Genomic DNA, 22,835 nt, shown 5'->3' with positions numbered 1-22,835 from the left:
AGATGATGGCTCCGTATTCGAGCTTCGAGCGAATCATAGCGTTGCCGATTTTAAGTAAGGTTTCCGGATTGGCCTTGCTTTTTTTGTTTGCTATCATTTTTAGTAGGTTTAGGCTATTTTTGCTTTTGTTTGATATATCCTCAATGTGTTTCCTATGTGTCAATCCACGATCAACAGTGTATCCCAAGTATTTATGTGTATTTTGCAGCTGTATAATATCGGTCCTTATCCGTAATGTAATATTCGCGTCTGCTAACTTACTGAAGTTGATTGCTACACACTTAGCCGGATTTACCGCTAGATTCAGGTCTCCTAGCCCTTTCCTTATCCTTTCCATAACTCGATTGGCTATGCCTATCACTTCAGGCCCTTCCGATGAAACTACGATAGCGAAGTCGTCAGCGAATTGCGTTAGAGTGACACCTGTTTCAACTAAATTGTGCAAGTCTGCGGTGTAAAGGTTAAATAATATGGGCGATAGAGGACAACCCTGTGGCAGACCAACATTAACCTGCGTTGTAAATGTTTTTTCTGAGGATTGCAGCGTAATTACTCTTTTCTTGAGGTATTCATATAACCACTCGATCACTTGTGGTGGAATTCCTTTATTTTGGAGTTTATCTAAGAGTGTTTGGCAGTTAACAGAATCGAACGCGCGTTCTATGTCCAGAAAGATTACGACAGTATATTTTTTTGCATTTTTTGAATCTTTTATAGTGTTTATCACGTGGTTTACACAGCTGATCGCTGAATGGCCCTTCCTGAAACCGAATGAAAGTGCTGGAAGGAGCCGTTTGTCTTCTGCTAGGTTGTATAGACGATCTTTTAGTATCGAGTTTATGATTTTTAAAAACACATTCATTAGTGATATTCCTCTTCTCCCTGAGGGCTCTGTTGGGTCTTTGTTAGGTTTTGGAATTAAGATTAGTTTAGTTTGCCTCCATTTTTCTGGTATTTTTTTTGCCATCCACACTTCATTCAGCTGACATGAGATTTCGCTTAGGATATTCAGTTTTAGGCTTTTGAGAATTTTAAACGAGATGCCATCGATTCCAGGGGCCGAGTGGTCCTTTTTGCGCTTGAGAATTCTAGCGAATTCATCAAAATTTAGGGCTCCTTCGATTCTGTTATTTTCTTGAGCTATATACGTTCCACTGGGGTAAGCAATTGCAGTGTGTATTTCAGCGTAATTTATTTCCATGAATTTCTGCGCCAGCTCCTGAGGAGGGAAATATTCAGAATATTTCTTCTTTCCCGAGATTGCTGTATCCAGTCCTCTTATAATATTCCATATTTGTCTCGGGGGAGTGGATTCATCGATTTTCTCTTTTAGGTCCTGATCGTGTTGCCTTTTAGCTTTTCTCACCATCCTTTTAAATATTGCTCTGGCTTTTTGTAGTTCCAATTGATTGGTTAGATTTTTTCCTTTGTTGAATTTTTTCAGTTTTTGGCGTTTGTTTTCGTAGGCTTTCTGTATTTCTGTATTCCACCACCGTTTAAGGTAATTTGGTTTTTTATTTTTTATAACGTAAGATGCCTCTTTTATTTTCTCTTCAAACAGCTCTTGCAATTCGATAGGGTTATAAATAAACTGGGGTTGTATACTGTTAATTTTTTCAATTGCCTTTTTGATATTTATTTTTGAAATTGACCCCTCTACTACTGGCTCCTCTGCCAAGAGTTCTATTACTACACACATATGGTTACTCCCGAATTCCTGTTGTAGAACATCCCAACTTGCCACGGATGCCAACCCGTTCGTAGCAAAAGATAAGTCTATCGCAGTTGCGGTGCAGTTTAGTCGAGGGATAGTGGTTTTTTTGCCATTGTTCATTAGAACCAGTTTAGAGTTATCTAATTGTTGCACTATTGACTTTGCTTTTACACATGGCCTAGCTCCTTCTTCCCACATTGGGTGTCTTGCGTTGAAGTCTCCTGTCAATAAAATTTCTCCGTCTAAACCTTCAATGTGATTGAATAACTCCTTAATCCTTTCTGCGCATGTTTTCGTCAAATTTGAGTCAGGTGGAACGTACGAGATAATTGTAAAGTTTACTGTTAGATTTTTGGTTTTAACGGCGACTAGCTCCAGAGGTTGAAAGTTTTGTAAGCTGATTTCTTCGAAGTGGATGTCGTTTCTAACAAGTAGTCCTACGCCGCCGAAGCCTTGCTCTCGGCATTTCGTTACTATATTGAATCCCTTAATGATTAGCATATCTTTTGGTTTTAACCAAGTCTCTTGCAAACTGGCAATTGCGATTGACTCACTGTTCAGAAAGACCAAGAGTTCTTCTCTCGTTTCTACCGGCTTAATCGACTGAATATTATTTTGTAATATTTTAATGTTTTTATGCATTTTTGTTGGTGTGTACTTCTTCTGATTCCTCATTTCTGTTTTCATATGTGAGTTCCTGGTCAGTGAGATCATTTATCATTTCTAATAATGCAGTGCTTGTCCTTATCAGCAATTCCTCGTGCGAGATGCTTGATGACTCTTTCAGCAATTCTTCGTTAATAGCCGCTTGGAGTCTCACAATTTTGCCGACCATTTTAAGGTTTTTCCAGTACCGCTCGAATTTATAAATCGTTTTCTCTAGTTCATCCGCTTTATACGGGTTATCCCATACTCTATCCTGTTCTTCTTTTCTGCTTTCAAGACGCTCTTCTGGTTCATATCTGGGACGAGTGATTGAATGCTTCCAAATCGACCGGCGCTGAGGGTTCTGTCTGTTATATGTACTTCTATCCTGTGGGTCCAGAGCAGGGAATTCTTCCTCTTGCAGAATGTCATATCGGTTTGAAGTTTGGCATTGGAGTCTAGCTTCAGTGTATGTGACTTTATTTTTTTGCATGGTGTCAGATATGAGCTTTTGTTTCTGTTTCATCGGGCAGTTTCGGTCTGTTGCTCTGTGGTCTCCGCTGCAGTTTATGCATGTTACTCCTTCGCAGTCCCCTTCGTGGTGTTTTCCACAGTTCACGCATTTCTTTTGTCTTTTACAATTCACACTTTTGTGGCCGAATCCCCAGCAATTGTTGCATTGACGAACCGGAAACAGATACAGTTCAATTCGGAAATTGCATCCGTACAGCTCGACTTTATCTGGTAGTTTGCTCCCACGGAATGTTATTTTGATGTTCCAGGTATCAATCAGCTCGTTGTCCTTTCGTCTCTTCATTCGTTCTACTTTCAAGATTTCTGTATCTGCCCTCAGATGTGTTTTTAATTCACCTTCGCTAAAATCCAGAGGTATGCCTTTTGCCAGGCCGATCGATTCTTTCCACATACCGGGAACAAAAACTTTTAGGTTATATTTCCTTAGATCTGCTGTGCTTGCTTTCTTAGCCTCTCCTGTTGATGGGAAAGTGACCTTGAATCTGAATTTTCCAATCGCTTGGATATCCTGAAATCCTTTTATTCCTGCTTCTGTCAGCGCTTTTCCAGCGTCGACTGGATGTTTCATCGTGGGTTGGTCGTAGTTTTGTGGTTCCAAAAACAGATATTCTCCAGTGTTCCAATCTGTGGACATTGTTGGGTTCTTGATGGTTTTAGATGACTCTTTGTTAGTACAAGTACCACTTGCAGCAGGTTTTTCTGCTGCCTTGTACTGTTTCCTTGTTTGTATTTGAGACCTGGAACTCATTTTCCTTCATGTAGGCAGTTCACACTTTGACTGGTTTAAGCACAATATTTACTTTTGACCCGGCGAATTGAACGGTCTATTAGGCAGGCGGGAGTCGCCACGCGTGCTCCGCCAAACCTAACCTCAAATTTCTCTTAATTCTCACCGAATCACTGATTAGACACACGCGTTAACAATTTAGGCGTTGCGAAACTTACGGACGCTTTTCCTTTTCCTTAATACCGCTCTAATTGACCCAAATTAAACTTTGAAAATTTCTCCCAAAAACCAATTTATTCCTGTATTACGCAAAAAAATGACCCGACTCCGACGACGTCTTTTCGCGAATGAAATAACTACATTTTCTGCAATTTAGTTGAATAAATTCTTGCGGTTTGTTTATTTTGCTCTGATAACAAACACAATCTGTCGAAAATACATGACATGCCAACGGTCTGATGCCTGATTGTCGAATTGAAATAGTCGAAATCGAAAAATACGCAAGGACGCAGCTAACTGGCACCTTTATCTCATTTGCTTTGCGTTGACGAGAGCTAACATCAGGCGGGCTCAGGAGTCGTGCGCCCCACTGACAGCTGAAGAGCTAACTTGCGTGAAGAGTGGCGAATATATGATTTCTCGTTTACGCTAACGCTAACATGTTGGCATCGAAAACATGGCTGCCTACCAGCTACTTGCAAGGACGTGATGCACGCTAAACACTAAAGTACTCAAAGAGAAATTTGTTAAACGTCGAACTGCACCCAATCAACGTGAGGTTCGGATTAAAAAAATTCTTTTATTTAGCATAATCAGTGTGCGCTCAAGTAAATAATTAAGTTTAAGTTTATTTATTGTCCGATAGTGTACGGCAAGCCATTTTGATCTACTATCTCCGATCTTACGAACGCAATCTGGAACCATCTTGTTTTTACAAATCGTTTAAAAACGCGGTGGCCGTACACGTTACATCAGAGACTATAGATTGCAGGCATCGTATTTCAGCCGAAATGCTCGAAGCTGACCCATCTTTGTCAGCCCAGATGATGCATTAGCTTTTCAGCAATATATGGGAAACTGCAACTTTTCCGGTGGACTGGATGCAGGGCATATTGGTCAAAGTCCCTAAGAAAGGAGATCTAACTGAATGCGGTAACTGGCGTGGCATCACGTTGCTCTGTATTACTCTCAAAGTACTCTGAAACGTAATCCTTAGCCGGATCCAGGAGAAGAGCGACGCTGCTCTCCGGCGGCAGCAAGGTGGATTCCATGCTGGCCGATCATGTGTAGACCATATCACAACGCTCCGCATTATATTGGAGCAGATCAACGAATTCCAGGACTCTCTTCTGCTGGTGTTCGTTGACTTCGAAAAGGCGTTCGACCGACTCAACCACGAAAACATCTGGGGCGCACTTAGGCGTAGAGAAATTCCAGATAAGCTAGTTCATCTCATCGAGGCTCAGTACGAGGCGTTCTCGTGCAAGGTTTTGCACGACGGCGTCTTGTCCGACCCCATAAGGGTTACTGCTGGCGTGAGACAGGGCTGCATTTTATCACCGCTTCTGTTTCTCATCGTTATGGATGAGATTAGTCGGAGCAATTGACAGTAGACCACTGAACACTGACAATTCCACCAACTTCACATTATCGGGACAACAAGTTGAGCAGGTACACGCCTTTCAATATCTCGGTAGTCAAACAACGCCCGATGGTGGTACCAAGACTGATAGAGTCACACGGATCAGGAAGGCCAGGGGTGCCTTTGCAGGTCTGCGAAACATTTGGCGCTCAAACCAGATCACTCTACGTACGAAAACCCGAATCTTTAATTCAAACGTTAAATCCGTACTGATGTATGCGTGCGTCTCAGCGGAGACAACGCAAAAACTGCAGGTATTCATTAACCGGTGCCTGCGATACATCATTCGTGCCTGGTGGCCTGATAATTGAATATCCAATGAGGAACTCCATCGTCGGTGTCATTAACGGCCGATAGCCACAGAAATTCGTGAACGTATGTGGAAGTGGATCGGACACGCCTTGAGGAAAGGAGCGAACGAGGTTTGCAGAGAAGCACTCGACTGGAATCCACAAGGACAACGTAGAAGAGGCAGACCCAGAGGCTCATGGCGACGGAGCTTAGCCAACGACATCCGGGCTGTAGACGCGAACCTGTCCTGGCGACAGGTAAAAGCCATGGCGGGTAACCGTCAGTAGTGAAGATCTCTGACTTCATCCCTTTGTTCTGCCGGACCGGCGGACATGGACACATAAGTAAGTAAGAAGTCCGTATGGCAGAGCCGTCTAACCAAAACCGCAATTTTGAGATCTGGTATCTGGGAACCACGCAGCATTGCATCTCCTAGCTCAGCTACTCAATAGAGTATTACCGGGTATGGCCGCGTGGAGGCGCTAGATTAGAGCTATGTTGGTAGCTTTCTTATTTGCTTTCCCCATTTCATACCCGTGAAAACAACATGACATAAGCGATAAGCATTTATTGTTGCTTTTTAACTGCGCATAATTATTTAGCTTGAACTAAAACATGCATAAGAAAGTGCGGAGAATAAGACACCGCGGATAAGTTCACAAATCGAAAAATAGGTACAGTCAAATCTCGTTTTACGTCACTTATTGGGGGGACGCAAAAAATTGGTCTTTCAAAAAAGAGGACGTAAATTCAAAATTTCGGTCGTAAAATGGTGACGAAAACGAAAACACGTAAAATGAATGGACGTAAAAGAGGTTCTAGTGTATAACTAAATAATGTCGGTCAATTTTTAATATTCATATTTTTTATGAGATATAGGCTGTAGCTCTACATGTTTCAGCTAACAAGGTTGTTAATACAACTGTAAAAAAATGTGTAAAACGATGGGAGAGTCATAAAAATGTCTACTGCCGAGAATATGGTAATATCACGGTGTTCCACAAGATGGCCATTTAAAACATGAAGAATATAAGCACGCACTGGTGCACCGATACCAGAAAAGAAAGCAGTTAGATGTTACCACTTGGACCACGCGTTTATTCTTCCTTAAATGTTATAGAAGCGTCTCTAAAGTTATGAATTTCCTCATGCCACATATCATCATCGCCATACAAGTCATTCTCTGATTGAAAATGCGTCGGAAAGGCGGGTGCCTCCTTAAATTTCCTCAAAGGCAAAACGGTGTCATAGATGTAAACTAATCCATTAGTACTGCCTGCGATGTTGCTGCTTTGCACCCACATAACGTTATACTTGGTATTGATGCGCCATATCCGGAGACCTCTGAGAGTACGCCATCTGTTTCCCATGTGCCCAGGCAGCTTGGTACCTGGCCAAACACGAGCTTTGTTACCTCCAGCTCCGATGTTACCGGGCCGACGATGTGTTTTCGTTACACCGTGAGACGCAGGCATTCCCTTAAAGCCATGCCGTTTGACTACACCTTGAAAACCATGATCCACCCTAAAAGAAACATTCAATAAGCAAGAAAGCCTTTCTTCTATGACAATATTTACGTTTTTCCACGAACATCAACGTAATCTCCGACTTTAAAGTGTGTTACGTTGAGCGGTGTACCAGGCAGCAACCGAGCTTCCGGTGAAACAATGAATCTGCACAAATGCTGCTTGGGAATCACACCGGAATCTCTGAACAATCCACAATACTCTTTGGTAAACACGGAAGGATCCCTACTTTGTGCTCCCACTAGTAAACATCCATAAGGCTTTTTCCAATTACGTTGCTGGCGTGGTTCCTGGGCGGGTTTGTACTCCTCAGGGGGAATATATTTAACGACATGATTATCGATTATCTAGAAACACAATAACAATTTGGTTTCAGAGCTGGTAAATACATAAACATTAATCATTGCTACTAACCTGCAATAAAGTCGTTCGAATTTTAGTGCCATCCTTTTTCCACAGGGGATACTGTCCTATCTTCTTTGCGATTACACCTGTCCTCTTCAATCCGGGAGCCCATTGCGCTTGTGGAAGTTCTTCGGTTTGAATAAGCGATTTGTTGGCTTGGTCGAACGATAGTACACCCTTTATCAGCGCTGGGGGACCAAATTTACTGTGCAAAACTTCCTTGACAAATGCTTTATTTTCTGGTGTCAGATGCTCATCGTGTACCTGGCAGGCGGCCTTTTATTAATACCAATATCCTTAAAATGATAAACTTTACTCACAGTTCTCTCTTTTCGGACAAACCACACAGGATTTCTTAATCGGGGCCGGTTCAAATAATTTTTACCTCGCAACTGGTTGAGCCTGCAATATATGACCAAATAAATGTGAAATTGAGTTCTATATACTGCGCAACGTTCTTATTTACCCCGGTAGCAGTATCTGGCGAGTAATTAATCCAGTTTGATAAAAGCTTGAAACAAGCATTTCTTAAAATTTCCGAACTAAACACACGCCTTTACGATAATCACGTAATATCGTAATATTTACAATTACTTCTTATTACTCGAGATGACAGAGCAGAGATGACAACCGCAGCCGCAGCCATATACACTCATAGCACTATTTACGGAAAACAGAGTGAAAATTACTCGGAAAATTAGCACGCTAACTCCAGTAATACAATACAGCAAAGTTTCGTTAATTGGTGGTTCGTTAATTGGGCGGTTCGTTAATTGGGTCCTAAAGCCCTATGTCGTTTTTAACTTGAATCGATGAGGTTAGGGTTAGGAACACATATTTTGATATTCAATTTTATATTTTTAGGCTATTGCCGTTAAAAACCTTTTTTTTAATTTTGCAAAATTTTGAACAAAAAATAAACATTTGGGCAACCTTATATAGACAAACTATAGTTGGGCATGGTTGTGTCAAGCGATGTCTAGACAACACGAATTATAAAGAGAAACCATAGTATGTCTTGAAATGTCACGGAATACTTTTTGTTTACTTTCACGTTCATGTGATAGTGTATCAAAAAGTCAAAAGTTGCAAAAAGTCAGTTTTCGGATGCAACACCCGCCATCGAGATGCGTCCGTGTTTGGTTAGAAACGCACAGAAATTTTTGGTCAGCCGTTCGCCCTACTGCTGATGCACGTCGGAGTAGCAGAACATACCAATCTGATTGATTATACGGTGTCAGTTTCGACTGGCGTTTTTTTCATACTGTTCTGCGGGGTCGATTGTACCGAGATTATACTGTTGGCCATCAGTTTGACATCGTTTAGTCGTTCTTAGCGCAAACTAGATTTGGACAAAGTCTAGCACCGTGAATCGATGGATTGGAATACATTACCCGAATCAAAACTTTTATCCGATAACTAGTACAAATTTGATGTTCCACTTCCTCACGACCAGCAAAACCCAGACAAGCACAAGAGACAACTGCGAAGCACAAGAGACAACTGTCAAAACGATCAACTGCTCTAATGTCAAACCAGAGTTGCCAGTGACAAAAAGTTATCATTGTTGCCAGAAACGTGTTATTTTCGTTATGTCAAGGAAGATCTCTAATGTCAAGGGAGAATAAATTACAATATTTTTGTTTTTTAATTTTTTAATGCTCTGCATCTTTTTTTAAAAAAAAAATTATACTCTGGTAGTCATAATGGGAAGCTTTATCGTTCCTTCTAAAAAAATCATCTTTTTATCACAAATTTTAGGACCCAATTGGGTGTTCGCTAATTGGGCTATGTGACAACTTGAATGTCAAAGTTGTATGGAATTTTCGAGTTTAGAAATTTCTAACAACTGTCAGTCGGCCCAATTAGCGAATCAGCTGGAGTGCAGTCGTGGCCCAATTAACGAATTCAGGCTGTATTGCAAATTGCATCAAAAACGCGAAATGCAAAAATCTTGCAAACAGTTTACAAGTAAAATGCTAGCAGCGAGCTGTCAAATATTTATGTCAACTTATTGCGAGTGTCAATCCCAATAAATTGACATGAATAATAATTTGCTTGCAAAATGTCTGCAAGTTTCTTGTATTTCGCGTTTTTGGTGCAATTTGCAATACTATATTTATTTAGCCATTCTGCGAAATTTTTAACTTTATAGTTAAAATTTAACAGTTCGATGGTTTTTTACCAACTGTTGAAAATAGCCCTGCTCTGAAACCTTTGTTCTGGACTACCAGACGGAATTCGTCGTCTCTTTAATTCTCTACACTCAAAATATTCTATATTCTAATAAAATATTAATAGCAAATTTCTATATGAAATTCCATATGATTATCATGAGCCGCATATAAACACAATCCTTCCAGAAATACACATAAAAATTATACGCGTATGAATAGTATGTGCAAATATACACATAAAAGTTATAGGCGTATGAATACCGTGGACCCCCGTTTGATCGTTTTTAATCTGAACACTTTAATTTGCACCCCGTTCGTTTGCAAGACGTGCAAATTAAAAATGGTTCAAATGTCATTCTCAACATGACATCATTTGCTTATGCAGACAATGCGTATAAACGCGATTTGTTTGTACTGATCTACTGTGTTACCTGACTCACTGCGAATATGCGTTGTATTCGCGGGATCGTGTTGGTTCGAAAGGTTTCAAAAAATATCGCCCTTGTATCGAAAATATCGTTAATTTTGATCACTAAAAATAACGTACTTTAACGTTATATTTCATGTGCCAGTAGTACGCAATAATTGTATTGTGAAACTGAATTGTTATTTATGCAGCTTTTTACAAATTAAATTCAATAACAAAAGCACAACTTAGAATAAATAGTTTGTTATCGATATTAACTTCATATGCGTTATAAACGAATAACACGTATGGTTACGTTTTATTTCAATAATATGCATATTCGTAGTGAGTCAAGTAAAACAGCAGCGTGTTTAATCTGTTTCTTATTGCCTTTTCCCAACGATTATGATAGAAATCCGATCGGAGAATGAAATATTCGCTGCTTCCAACTTCCAACTGAATCAAACCACCAAAACAATAACAAAGAGCAGGGCGGCCAGTTCATACAAGTTTCAGCATATTTAGGGTTGCTAGTTGTTCAAATTACGCCGCCGCACGAAGCTAACAATGTACAAAACCATTATTAGACCGGTAGTTCTTTATGGACTTGAAGCCGTGACGCTGCTTACGGAGGACATACGCGCCCTTGCCGTGTTTGAGCGGAAAGTGCTGCGGACGATATTTGGCGGAGTACAAACTGAAAGCGGAGAGTGGCGGAGGCGTATGAATCACGAGCTACAGGCACTGCTTGGGGAGGCTCCCATCGTACATCTAGCGAAAGTTAGCAGGCTACGGTGGGCCGGACACGTCGTAAGGATGCCGGACGACAGTGCGACGAAAACGGTCCTCTTCAACAACCCCACCGGCACCAGGAACAGGGGGGCCCAACGTGCACGATGGCTCGACCAGGTCGAAAGCGATTTGCGACTTCTGAGACGACTAGGAAATTGCCCAAGTAACCAGTGAGCACTTAAAGCAGCAGAAATCTAGCTTTTTATTAGCCTATGGTGCACACCATATCGTGCAGCATAGTTCAATATGCCTATAAAAAGCTGCTAGAAAGCCGGTTTTGGCGAAATATCCGGCTACATTAGTTCTCGGAGCTTTACAAAAGTCATAAAACGTAACGCCTGTTGCGTAACGGTAAAACGTCAAACATAAAAAAATGCGAAAAATATATTGTACATCCTTTTTTATCTTCCCTCTCTGTTATGCCTTTATGGCGTACTTTGTTGACGTTTCAAGATTGCTTTTTGTTATTTCCTTTTTCGGTTAGAATTGAACCGCCAGCCAATCTGTCGATAGGAATAGGAATAGAGGAGTAGGGCAACGCCTTTACCAGTTGATCTGTAAACGGTAGTTGCGAGTCAGCTGCCAATAGCTCTACTTAAATTACCGAAATTCTTAACTCGGATGTTTGATTTGCTTATCAAAGCGGAATGGAGGGAAAGATTTTGTTTTTCACATATCTTCCATAAGTTGCGCTTTGGGAGAATTACCTACCTTTTATTTTCTTTTTATGTGATGGCATACATGTATAGAAATATTTCTTGCATATTATCCGTATGCATATGCCCTATAGATTCGTGTTGATGTTTATTCAATCGGCGGTGCAGGATTTTGCGTAAGACAAAAAGAGAGGGAAGCATTTTTTCTGTTATCACGCGTACGTTCGCAAGGAGATTTCCTGCAAGTGTGAGCAGTGTTCAAAATCTCTTGATGCCGGTAACGGCAATAAAGCTTGCTTAGAGCATCTAATCAGCTTTTCATAGTGCTTCAAGTAAATATTAATTCAGCATTGAGAATGCCATTTTAAAGCTGCTATGCTTTGACAATGCTGAATTATATCTGGCAGCATGTAACTTGCAAATTTAGAGCAGCTTTCAAGCTTAATTCAGTGCTTAGCGGTTACCTGGGTTAAAGGCTGGAAATATCAACATGACGTGAATAAAGTTGCCAAAGGCATGTTAACGTTTTCCGAAAGTTGTACCCACAAGCCGCCATTACGCACGCGAAAAGGTCGATAATCGATTATTGATAGTTTGTTTTTAAATAGACAATGGCTGTGTCGCCGGAAAGAGCAGTGACAAAAAGCAAATATACCACATTACTTCTAGCTAAAAAGTTGGACGTAATCCGTGACGTTGAATGCAGCGGATTATCCCTAGAAATACTCAGAGGTGAGAGATACGCGGAAGCAGCCATCTTGGGAACCAATCGAGCAGCGAGAATTGTCAAAACGCAGCCAATCGAACACGCATTCTGGTCGCTTAAATGTTTGATTAACAAGTATTGAAATAGTTATGAAATCTACTTAAGCCATGGTCACGCACCTTGAATATTATACGCGGACACAGTGGGTATAAAGCTTTGTGATGCATTTCACATTGATTAAGTTGAAATATATATCGCTCTATTGTGCAAAATTGATGTAAACAAAACAGAAGCGGATCATGTTGAAAACAATCAAGTCACACTGCTGCAGCATTTTGCTCCGCAGCAAGTGCTGGCAGTACAGTGGACCCCCGTCAAATCGCCAAATCGTTGGCTTCAGTTTCTGCGTATCTCTTACTGTGAGTGTTTCTAATTATCCCATAAGCAACAATAAATATGGGGCCCTATTCTCACAGTCACATAACCTCCCCTCACTTCTTTCACTTTCCTGTCACCTCACCTAAAGGCTACCACCTCACTTTACAGGCCCCATTTGATTTGTACAGTCACCCAGGTGACTGTGAGGATCGCAAATTGTCACCTCATCTAAAAAATTTAGGTGAGGTGACTGTGAGAATAGCGCCCATGATCTTGAATCGCTTTTTTAGCCCCTCGAATGATTCATTTTGACATTTCTGCCCAACTAGCGAACGCCCAATTAACGAACCGCTCAATTAACAAACCACCAATTAGCGAATCTTTGCTGTATTCCAAGCAGTAAGTGCGCCGAAGACACCAAAACGATTCAATCTAAAATAGCATTTTTATGACCAATTGCCACGGCAATTGCGCAGTTTTGATGTCGAAATTTTTCTTGTAATCAGCAATAAAATTTTCAAAACAATTATTTCAGTGGTCAACTGTGACATGCACTTATAATTCATGAAATTAAAAGGGTTTTTTAATTGAAACGTAAATAAGTCCTTTGTATAGTGACTACTTGACAGAGAAATCTACGAATCCGTCTTTTTGAAAATGGTAATTTTGGTACTACTTCTCATGACAAAAATCATTTACCCTCCAGACGCTTCCAAAACCTATAAAAATATATAAATCTAAAAATCGTCCCATTGGAGTTTTACTCTACCCCAGCCATTTCGATGGTGTTAGTAGTCCCATTTTCGATAATGGGAACCCGCAGCAAAGCGTGAATAAACATTACTAAAAGACAAATATAAAGAAAATTAATTAATTAAAATTCTGTTCGTGATGTTCTCTGACCGAGGCAAGACGACTTACATGGGAATGGAAGATATAGAGCGAAAACCATTGTCAGAATAGCTTCGAGCGGCAGTGCCACATAAATGCAAAGAAGTACTAATCCCAGCGCGACCCACATGTCGAATGGCTTATCAGCAATATCAACGTACGGACGGCTTGCTTCGGCGGCACAATAGCGTAGCACGTATAGCGCAACCATGATAACGCATACGGCAGGGACGATCTCATATGGACGAAATAATCCAATCAAAACAATAATGGCCACACCCATTAGAAAGTAATTGGTCTGATAGTACAGCAGATTCTTCACGAATCTGTCTCCCAATTGCCTACGATCCTCGGGAAGTTCGAAGCGAGCCCAATCCAGCAGAAAATCATTCATCGAACGAGCAGGAGGCCACTGTATGCTGCTGTCTGGTTGATCTGCCATCACTCTATTCGTTTAAAAAGTAATTCTTATAAGATTTGATTTGAAAATTGTTCGGATATGTAAGTAGCTTTTGATGGGGCACTTACCACCTTCCAATAAGTGTAATTCCGGCGTACAATAATTTGGCTCAATGGTTGAGTAAAATTTGTGAGAAAAACCTTTAGCTTAACCGATCAGAACAAGCTAAATATAAATTCGTTTCGTTTGGGGATTCACTCTTCTCTTATGCAGAAATAATGAACTCTCTGCATCATCTTTGCTCAAGCAAAAGATGCGACAATATTGCTGTTGCAGTTGAAAACCGTAATAATCGACGTGCAACATTCGGTTTTACTCTTGTTCTGCGTGTCGCAACTACGTCGTACGTGGTGCACTGTGTTCGCATATTGCTGCGCTATACAGCGCACCACGTGCGACATAGTTGCGATACACAGAACAAGAAAGTCGCACGTCGATTATTACGGTTTTCAACTGCAACAGCAATAACTACTATAGACAAGTACTGGCGCTGGCAACACTGGATTTTTACAGGTGTGGGTTATATTTGGTCGGTTTTAAGTCAGACTGAACCAAGTGACAAAACTCTAATTTCGAGAAAAACGCGATCAAAGTTTGCTGCTCTGTATGGTTTATAGCTATCAATCGTTCGAAATAATCTCATAAATTTAGCTGTTTGCAGCGTTTATGTATAGTCTGATTATAGTAAAATGTAGCTTAGAAATTTCTTGTTCGTTTGCTGTCATTACTATTACAGTACAGGATAGTTATGGCTCTATAGTGCAACAAAATCCTACTGACTATCTAGCACCACCGCCTAACCCCAGATTCGACATACGACGATTGGCTTGTTAAGACCAGCATCATACCTCGCAGTTAACTGGGCGGTCGGTAGCTGGAGTTATACTTAAAAATACAATGAATTATCGACCATTCGCCTCTAGTTGCGCAGTATCATTAGAGCAAGATAAATGATTCACTTTAAATATGAACAATGAATACACGATACACCAGCGTCATTACTTGTCATTGTATCGAAATTACGCATGCGCAATTGCAGGATCATTCTTACGAAATTTCCTATAAGTGGAGCCTGAAACATATATGTACAGAATAGGTATGAAATTGTGTTCTTTATAGGTATATAGCGCAGCATCCTTATTCACCCTGGTAGCAGTATCCGGTATAAGGATAAGCAAGTAATTCAGTTCGATAAAAGATTGAACAAAACACACTCGTTTACGATAATCACCTAACGTTGCTTACAAATATTTACTCAATCAATAACAATCAATCCAATCAATCAATAACGCACCCATATACACTCATGGCACTATTTATCGAATATGGATTGAAAACTACCCGTCTTCGAAGAGTACGCTAAGGACAACTACGTAATTTATGATTATAAGTAATCCAAACAAAGAAATATTGAATCATTATAACAAATTTGTTATTCAATCCGGGTGTGAATGAATGCATTTTATTTGTCAAAGAGGAGCAAATTAACATCATCCAGTTCCAACCCGGAAAATAGAGCTTTATTGGCTAAAGAAGCTAGCTCGCTGAAGCCCGAAATACTGGGAGACGAGTTCCTTTCGATGAATACTGGGGAACATTACGAGAAACATGTTTTGCTCGAATTCGCCTATAGATCATTTTGTGATGACGTCATTTTACCGCCAAATTACACCACTTGGTGGTTTGTTTATACATTTTTGTCGCATCCAGCGGTTTCGATTAGAGATTTCGTGAAGAATTACTGTATTAATTGCTTTGAAATGCATGTAAGACCAAGTGTAAGACACTTTCTCTTAAATAAAAACTAAACATTTTTATCATAATCTGCCGGGCAAAGACAGAAAACGCAGAAAACCAGAAAACTTAATTCAAACTTTAACGCCATCATGTAAACAAACCACCAAGTGCTGTCAAAAAAGTGTGGTTAGGAGCTCCCGTGTTATGCTCTATAAACGTACCGGCATCAGATGCGTGTGAATTGTGAATTCACTTGATTTTTTTTGTGATTTTCACGTTTTGGTTGGGTGGTTGGGTGCTTGATAGAGTGTAACGAGTGTAACCTTCAAGTTGAAGTACTTTAAATTTTTCGTGCACGATGAAAAAGTAACGCATTTGTAATGTTCTATTTTTTTTTTTATTTTATCATTAATATAATATATAATATTATCCTGTTTCCTGTTATTTAACAGTATATAAGTACATCAGTTCCAGTGATAAGAACAAAACATGTTCAACGCTAAAAATTTAATGAATGTATGCCGTACATGCTTAAATTATTTCGATCATCACTCGTCTGTTCCGGTGGACAGTGTGGAAGAATCGAGCGCGAAGAGTTATCGGGACTTTCTCTCCGAGTGGCATACCGGGTATACCACATTCAACAATCAGGTAAATAATCTTAACTTAAAAGATTACAAATAGCTCACTAATTATTCTGATTAGACATATGAAGAACATTTGCCGCAACAAGTCTGCCAAGATTGTGCCCAACGAATCGATGGAATCCTTCAGTTTCAAACAGAAACCGTTTTCAACTTGCGGTTATTGTCTGCCATCGGCGAAGCCAAACTGACCGGTAAGTGCACCTTGTTGCGAAAGCTACTACGATCAGAAAAATATCGCAAAACTTTATGTAAGCTTGGGCAGATAGAACAAGATAATATATTATCGGTTGATGATCTGCTTAATGTATTTGATCAAAGTTCAGTTTGCCATGCGACTATTAAAAAAGAAATAACTGAGCCACCCAAGGAGGGAGGTTTGAATGAGAAAAACGACATTCCTATTGTTTATGGACAATTGCAAGAGCAGACGCCCCCTGAAGGTGAAAGTGATTTGGAACTGGATATGAAATTTGAAGTTGACGATCAGGAAGGGTGGGCAGCAGCAGAAGGGGACGAACCATCCACTGTTAAGCAGCCAAAGAAACACGCTAGCGGTATTCGCAAGAAACCCTGTTTAATCGAAGGTTGTGAACCAATAGTTGTCGGTCAAGCTGTTCAGCATGTGAAGGAAAAACATCGAACTTACTGCAAGATTTGTGGATTGGTTTTTGGTTCATACACGAGGGCAACATCACATGTGGCAATCCATCGACCAGCTGAGCACCGATTTAGTTGCGAGTTGTGTCCTAAATGTCGTAATTTCCGTAACCGGGCAGCATCTCTGCGCGTGTTACTAACTAGTATCGTTGCCGATATAAGACAGAGGGCTCACCAAGAATGGCTCGCTTACTCGTCAATCGGATGCTGCTAATCGTTGCCGATGTAGGACAGAGGGCTCACCAAGAATGGCTCGCTTACTCGTCGATCGGGTGACGTCCTTCGTCTCGATTGGGCTATTTGGAGGCCCAAGAGTTGCTGCTAATCGTTGCCGATGTAGGACAGAGGGCTCACCAAGAATGGCTCGCTTACTCGTCGATCGGGTGACGTCCTTCGTCTCGATTGGGCTACTTGAAGGCCCAAGAGGTGCTGCTAATCGTTGCCGATGTAGGACAGAGGGCTCACCAAGATGGCTCGCTTACTCGTCGATCGGGTGACGTCCTTCGTCTCGATAGGGCTACTTGAAGGCCCAAGAGTTGCTGCTGCTGCTACTGATGTTCTACTTGGCTGAACTGCTTACCGCTCCCGATGTGTACTTCTCAGCGTCCGACATTCGAATGAGCTCTCTTGCGGCGCGCACGCCTATTTATAGCAAATGACTCTCACGTACTAGTAGAAGGGGCGGGGCGAATATGTACTCTGTCTAATGCAAATTGGCGGACTTCGGACATCAACTTGAGAAATATGTATCATTTTCTTTTTTTCACGTATAATATTATTTAACTTAGAATTTTATTTAACATTTTATTCATTTAATATTTGATTCATCTCAACATTTAACATTCTTATCCTACAATACTATCCTTGTGTACTCTCTAATCAAAAATACTATACAAAACCATATCGTTAAATCTAGAAGGTTTTCTTAATAAACGCTTGGGTCTATCATTTGCCTCGTGCATGTTTTCTGTTATATCAGGAAACTGTAATTCAGACATTGTTTCGCGACTTTCATTTGATTCTGGATTGTTTTCTTCTTGCATCACAGCGGGAACTTTTTTTACATCCTGTACGTTTCTACTGTACTGCACGCCTCGGCTACTCTGAACAATAACTTTCGCACCGTCCCTAGCCAGAACGGTATAACGGTCTTCGGTGAATGTAGGATCTCCTTTTTGTTTCGAGCTTTGTGCCATCAGTACCTTATCTCCTACTGCAATATCCGAACATTTCGCTCCTCTAACTGCATCTGCATACTTTTTGCTATCTAGCTTCGAGGCAGCATCCTTTTCACGTATATCCGTACGATCTACTGGTTCAGGAGAATACTTTTCCCATAAACATGGAAAGGTTCCTCTGTATCTCCATCCGACGAGTAACTCAAACGGCGTGATTCCGAGACGTGATAGTGGTCGAACTCTGTTGTGCATATGCAAGTATTTTTCCAATGCTAGTTTCCAGTTAATATTGTCAAGTTTCGCGGCAGCAAAAGCTTCTTTCAACCCTTTATTTTGCCGTTCTACCGCACCGTTGGATTGAGCACTTAATGGGATCGATTTTCTAATTTTTACACCACGGTTTTCCCAGGTTTTGACAAAATTTTCACTTTGGAATGGCGGACCATTGTCACTGTGAATTATGAGCGGATAACCCCAAACTTCGAAAATTCTTCCTAACGCTGCATTAACACAATCCGCATCTATGTTCTTCATCTCAATTACATGTAGATACCTAGAGTAGGTATCTACTATAACCAAGAATTCTCCCGATCCGAAACCTTTGAACGAAAAAAAATCCACTTGTAAAATTTCCCACGGTCCTTCCGGTAATTCACGATTTGTTAATGGAATGGGTGGGTTTCTTCTCGATAATCTGAAACAAGTCTCACAGCCTTCTACAAAATTTTCAACTTGTTTGGCCATTCCTGGCCACCAGAAATAGTTTCTTAGGATTTTCTTCATGGAACCTATGCCCATATGTCCTTGGTGTGCTGAACTAAGTGCTCTTTCTCGAAGAGCGTAGGGCAGAATAACTCGGTCTCTAGCGAAGATTAATGCTCCAAATATTCTCAGATTCTTTGATTCTGATTCGAATCTCCTCAAAGATTTATCCCATTTGCCACTCTTAATTGCTGATCTCACTAATATCAGCTCAGTATCCTTCTCAGCCTCTATCTCGATATCATCCCACGTGATTTCCATTGTACCAGTGTCCAGCAAATACAATAAATGTTTTTCTTCAGCGTCATCGAACGGCATAGGGGATTGAGATTCCTTCACTAACCGAGATAAGGCATCAGCGACATTAGCTTCTCCTGAAATGGTAGCAACGTTGAAGCAATATGGCTGCAACCGCAACGCCCAAGCCTCAGCTCTCGATACCGCTCTTTTACCAATTCGGTGTAAGCCGCCGAAAATAAAAGCATTCGATTCGGCGTCCGTCCGGATTGTAAAGTTAATGTTTAAAAGATACACCGAAAAGCGTTCAACACCCCAAACCATTGCCAGTGCTTCCTTTTGAGTTTGAGGATATTTCTTCTCCGCAAGTGTTAAAGCTTTTGATGCACATGATATAATCCGAGGTTTCGACGTATGGTCATATTGAACTAGGATCGCTCCTAACCCGTAAGGTGAGGCATCTACGAATAAGTCTGTTTTATCGTCTCGGTTGAAATAACCCAGAGTCTTGATGAATCTCCCTGTATCATTCTTCAGGTTATTGAACTCGTCTTCTAGGTCAGGATTCCAATAGAATTCTTTTGAATTTGCCAATTCTCTCAAATAGCGAGTTTTATCCGCACGCTGAGGAACGAATCGTTCTATAAACGTGATCAAACCAAGAAAACTCTTTACTTCTCCTTGTATTTCTGGTTTGCGAAAGTTCTTTATCGCTCCAATTTTTTCGTCATCTACTTGCCATCCTTTAGTTGATAATGTAAAACCCAAAAATTTTGTTTGTTGCTGCGCGAAACTGCATTTGTCATAATTTATTCGTACGTTGTGTTCTTCGAGCCTTTTCATGACGTTTTGCAGGTTATGATCATGCTCTTCTCTTGTTCGCCCATATACTAAGATATCATCCAGATAATTGACGGTTCCATCACATCCCGAGAGTACTACTGTTTGCATGACCTCCTGAAATATGTCAGGGGCGTTTGTTAAACCAAATGGCAACCGGCAACATCTATAAAGTCCATCTCCAGCGAAAAAATTCGTAAGATGTCTCGATTTTTCATCTAGCACTATGTGGAAAAATGCACTGGTTAGGTCTATCGTGGAGAAGTATGCAGCGCCATGCAATTCCATCAGAATGGATTGAAAAGTTGGCATTTTGAAAGGAGTTCTATGTATGCACTTATTAGGTCCACGCAAGTCGACCACTAGACGAATATCAGTTTTCCCTTTTGGAATAACTAATAGCGATGAACAAAAACTTTTATCTATATCCATAGTCACCTTCTCAATAATACCTGTTGCTTTTAATTCATCAAGTTTCTGTCTTGTCAGCTCTTTGAAAGCTGGAGGGATGTGCGTATAAACGTTCCTTGAAGGGGGTAAAGAGTTATCATAGCTCAGTATAACCGCCGGTACGTTAAATTTTGGAAACTCCTCGAAACGCTGAACGCTCTGCACAGAAACAAATTCACATCTCCAGTCAGGATCGGTCCCGTCAGCGCCGGTAATCGAAACTTCAAGCCCCACTTCAAGTAAACTATATCTGGTTGCAGTGTTGAAGCCAAGAAGCGCTTTAGAACCATCTACCACATAGAACTTTTCTACTGTAACTGACCTATCTTCAGAAACAAAAAGTTCTGCTGAAAAAGTTGCTATCACGTTGATGTTTCCGGCTGTTGCATATGCACGCAAAATCTTATCGGACTCGTAACTCAACTCGTGCAAATTTTGTCTTGCCTTTTCGTCTCGAAGCATAGCGTTGAACGATTCTGGAGTAATAGTATTAACCTGTGCTCCAGAGTCTACAAAAAATACAACTTTTACGCCAGCAACGAACCCTGTAACGTAAGCCTTTGCGTCATTCGTCGTCACAGAATCGACGTTTCCAATATCATCTTTACATAATGGCGAGGATTGAAGTACCTGGAATAATTGCTTCATTCAATTAAAACAGTTTGCTTCATTTTTACTTTTTATTATCATATTATCATAGTAATAATAAATCACAAAAAATAATTATTCATCACTTTGTATTACCTCACTTTGTTCTAAATTTTCTTCTGTTTTCTCCACTGCTGCGATTTTGCTTGGAGGCTCTGTGTCTTCTCCTGTCCAACGACGTTTACGGGATTCACCTTTTATTTGAGATGAACACGCTCGTTCAATGTGTCCCCGGCGATTGCAGCTGTGGCAGACTTTCTCACGGTGAAAACAATCATCTGAAGAGTGATACGTGCTCAGGCATCTCCAGCACGATCGGGCAAATCTTGGGTTTCTCGATGTACCACGAGTAACCGCTCCTCTAGCACGGTTACCTGCTAATCCCCGTGAAGATCCATAATGACTACGGCGAGGTTGTCCATAATTGTTCGACTGATGTGAAACTAGCGCTACCGTTGCTGCTCTCTGTTGATGGAGTCTGCGATAATCATCTTCATTATCCAGTTCCACTTCTCGGATGCGCACTTGATCAATTAACTCGTTGAGTGTCCCTCCATCAGTTAGAACCCGGTAAGATACAGTTCTCACTCGGCTATCTGAGGAACCTCTGGTTACGGTTCTTGAAATGGCTTCGAACATCTCATCCGCCTTGTAGTTACAAAGCTTCGATGCGGCAGCAACTCTTCTCACATAGTCAATATTGAGTTCACCGTTCCTTTGCACCATATTCGATAGCTTACTACGCTGGGATAAAATATACGCTCTTGACGCAAAATAAGCGTCTAGTCGAGCAATTGCATTTGAATAGGGATACATTTGCTCATCAACCATATCAGCTTGCGACGTGGTGCCATCAAGTAGCTCAAGAAGCAACGGGCCTGCTTTGATGCGGAATAAATCGAATCTGGTCGATTCATCGGCCGCTTGAATAAGATTTAATGATGCATTAAACACGTTTTTCCAGTGATCATAGGCTCTCTTGTTGATTTCCGTATCTCCGGTCGCTGGCGAACATTCTGGAATGTTCAAGCTACCTAATGACATGTTGTTCATTGTCATAAGGAGCGTTTCGTTTCCGCTGTTCTGCTCATCGCGTATTGTGCTGGATCGTGCTTCACAAAAATCTGCATTTTGCGTCATCCCAGCCAACACACGGCTAAGTTGTTCCTGTTCCAAACGGGTCTTTTCCAATTCTGCCTTCATTTCAGCTAGTTCCTCCTTTAGCTTCTTCGTACGCTTTCCCTTTGAATGTCTGTAAACATAAAAGGTATAAGTGTTTTTTTTAACTCACGAATTTCAGAGTCACATTACATGTAGTTAAAGTAATTTGAGATTTCATTGTAACTAGAAAACTATGCCTTTTCAATCATAGTTTTCATTAATTTTTATTTTTCGATTCAAAATCCCGCCATTTCCATCGGGATTTGAGATTTCATTGTAACTAGGAAATTATGCCTTTTCAATCATAACTTTCATTAATTTTTAGTTTTCGACTCCCGCCATTTCCATCGGGATTCGTTATATTCCACCTTTCCTATTGAAATATATACAATACTTATTCATTCTTCCATGAAGAACTAACAACTATATTCCACCTTTCCAATTGGAATATATTTCATTACACTAAATGAAATCTCAATTCACGTCTCAACTTGATATCGAAATTGAAAATTTACCTTTTCTCAGTATAATCAGGTCCGGTGTTGCCACCGACGGCGCCATTGTCGTA

At 40.7% G+C, this 22,835-nt stretch overlaps 3 protein-coding genes across 3 annotated transcripts; 1 reads left to right on the top strand and 2 right to left on the bottom strand.

Moving 5' to 3' along the window:
• Positions 1–6,639: 6,639 nt before the first annotated feature.
• Positions 6,640–8,057, bottom strand: LOC128737212 (39S ribosomal protein L3, mitochondrial). Its single transcript, XM_053831802.1, has 5 exons — positions 7,951–8,057; positions 7,805–7,886; positions 7,494–7,748; positions 7,131–7,426; positions 6,640–7,077 (listed from the first exon to the last, which is right to left on the bottom strand). Exons 1-5 carry the CDS (start codon positions 8,007–8,009, stop codon positions 6,651–6,653), a joined length of 1,119 nt encoding a protein of 372 aa, XP_053687777.1. The 5' UTR covers positions 8,010–8,057; the 3' UTR covers positions 6,640–6,650.
• Positions 8,058–13,099: 5,042 nt separating this feature from the next.
• On the bottom strand, positions 13,100–15,220 carry LOC128736536 (PRA1 family protein 2-like). The gene is made up of 5 exons (XM_053831020.1): positions 15,096–15,220; positions 15,002–15,022; positions 14,019–14,217; positions 13,521–13,936; positions 13,100–13,442 (listed from the first exon to the last, which is right to left on the bottom strand). Exons 4-5 carry the CDS (start codon positions 13,930–13,932, stop codon positions 13,360–13,362), a joined length of 495 nt encoding a protein of 164 aa, XP_053686995.1. The 5' UTR covers positions 13,933–13,936; positions 14,019–14,217; positions 15,002–15,022; positions 15,096–15,220; the 3' UTR covers positions 13,100–13,359.
• Positions 15,221–16,176: 956 nt separating this feature from the next.
• Positions 16,177–17,205, top strand: LOC128736535 (uncharacterized). The gene is made up of 2 exons (XM_053831019.1): positions 16,177–16,338; positions 16,393–17,205. The coding sequence occupies exons 1-2, from the start codon at positions 16,177–16,179 to the stop codon at positions 17,203–17,205; spliced, it is 975 nt and encodes a 324-aa protein (XP_053686994.1).
• The last annotated feature ends 5,630 nt before the right edge of the window (positions 17,206–22,835 follow it).

Source organism: Sabethes cyaneus, chromosome 2 (assembly GCF_943734655.1).
Source record: "Sabethes cyaneus chromosome 2, idSabCyanKW18_F2, whole genome shotgun sequence".
NCBI classification, from domain to species: Eukaryota; Metazoa; Arthropoda; class Insecta; order Diptera; family Culicidae; genus Sabethes; species Sabethes cyaneus.
The sequence above is the reverse complement of the archived record's forward strand: the minus strand, read 5'-3'. Positions and strand labels throughout refer to the sequence as shown.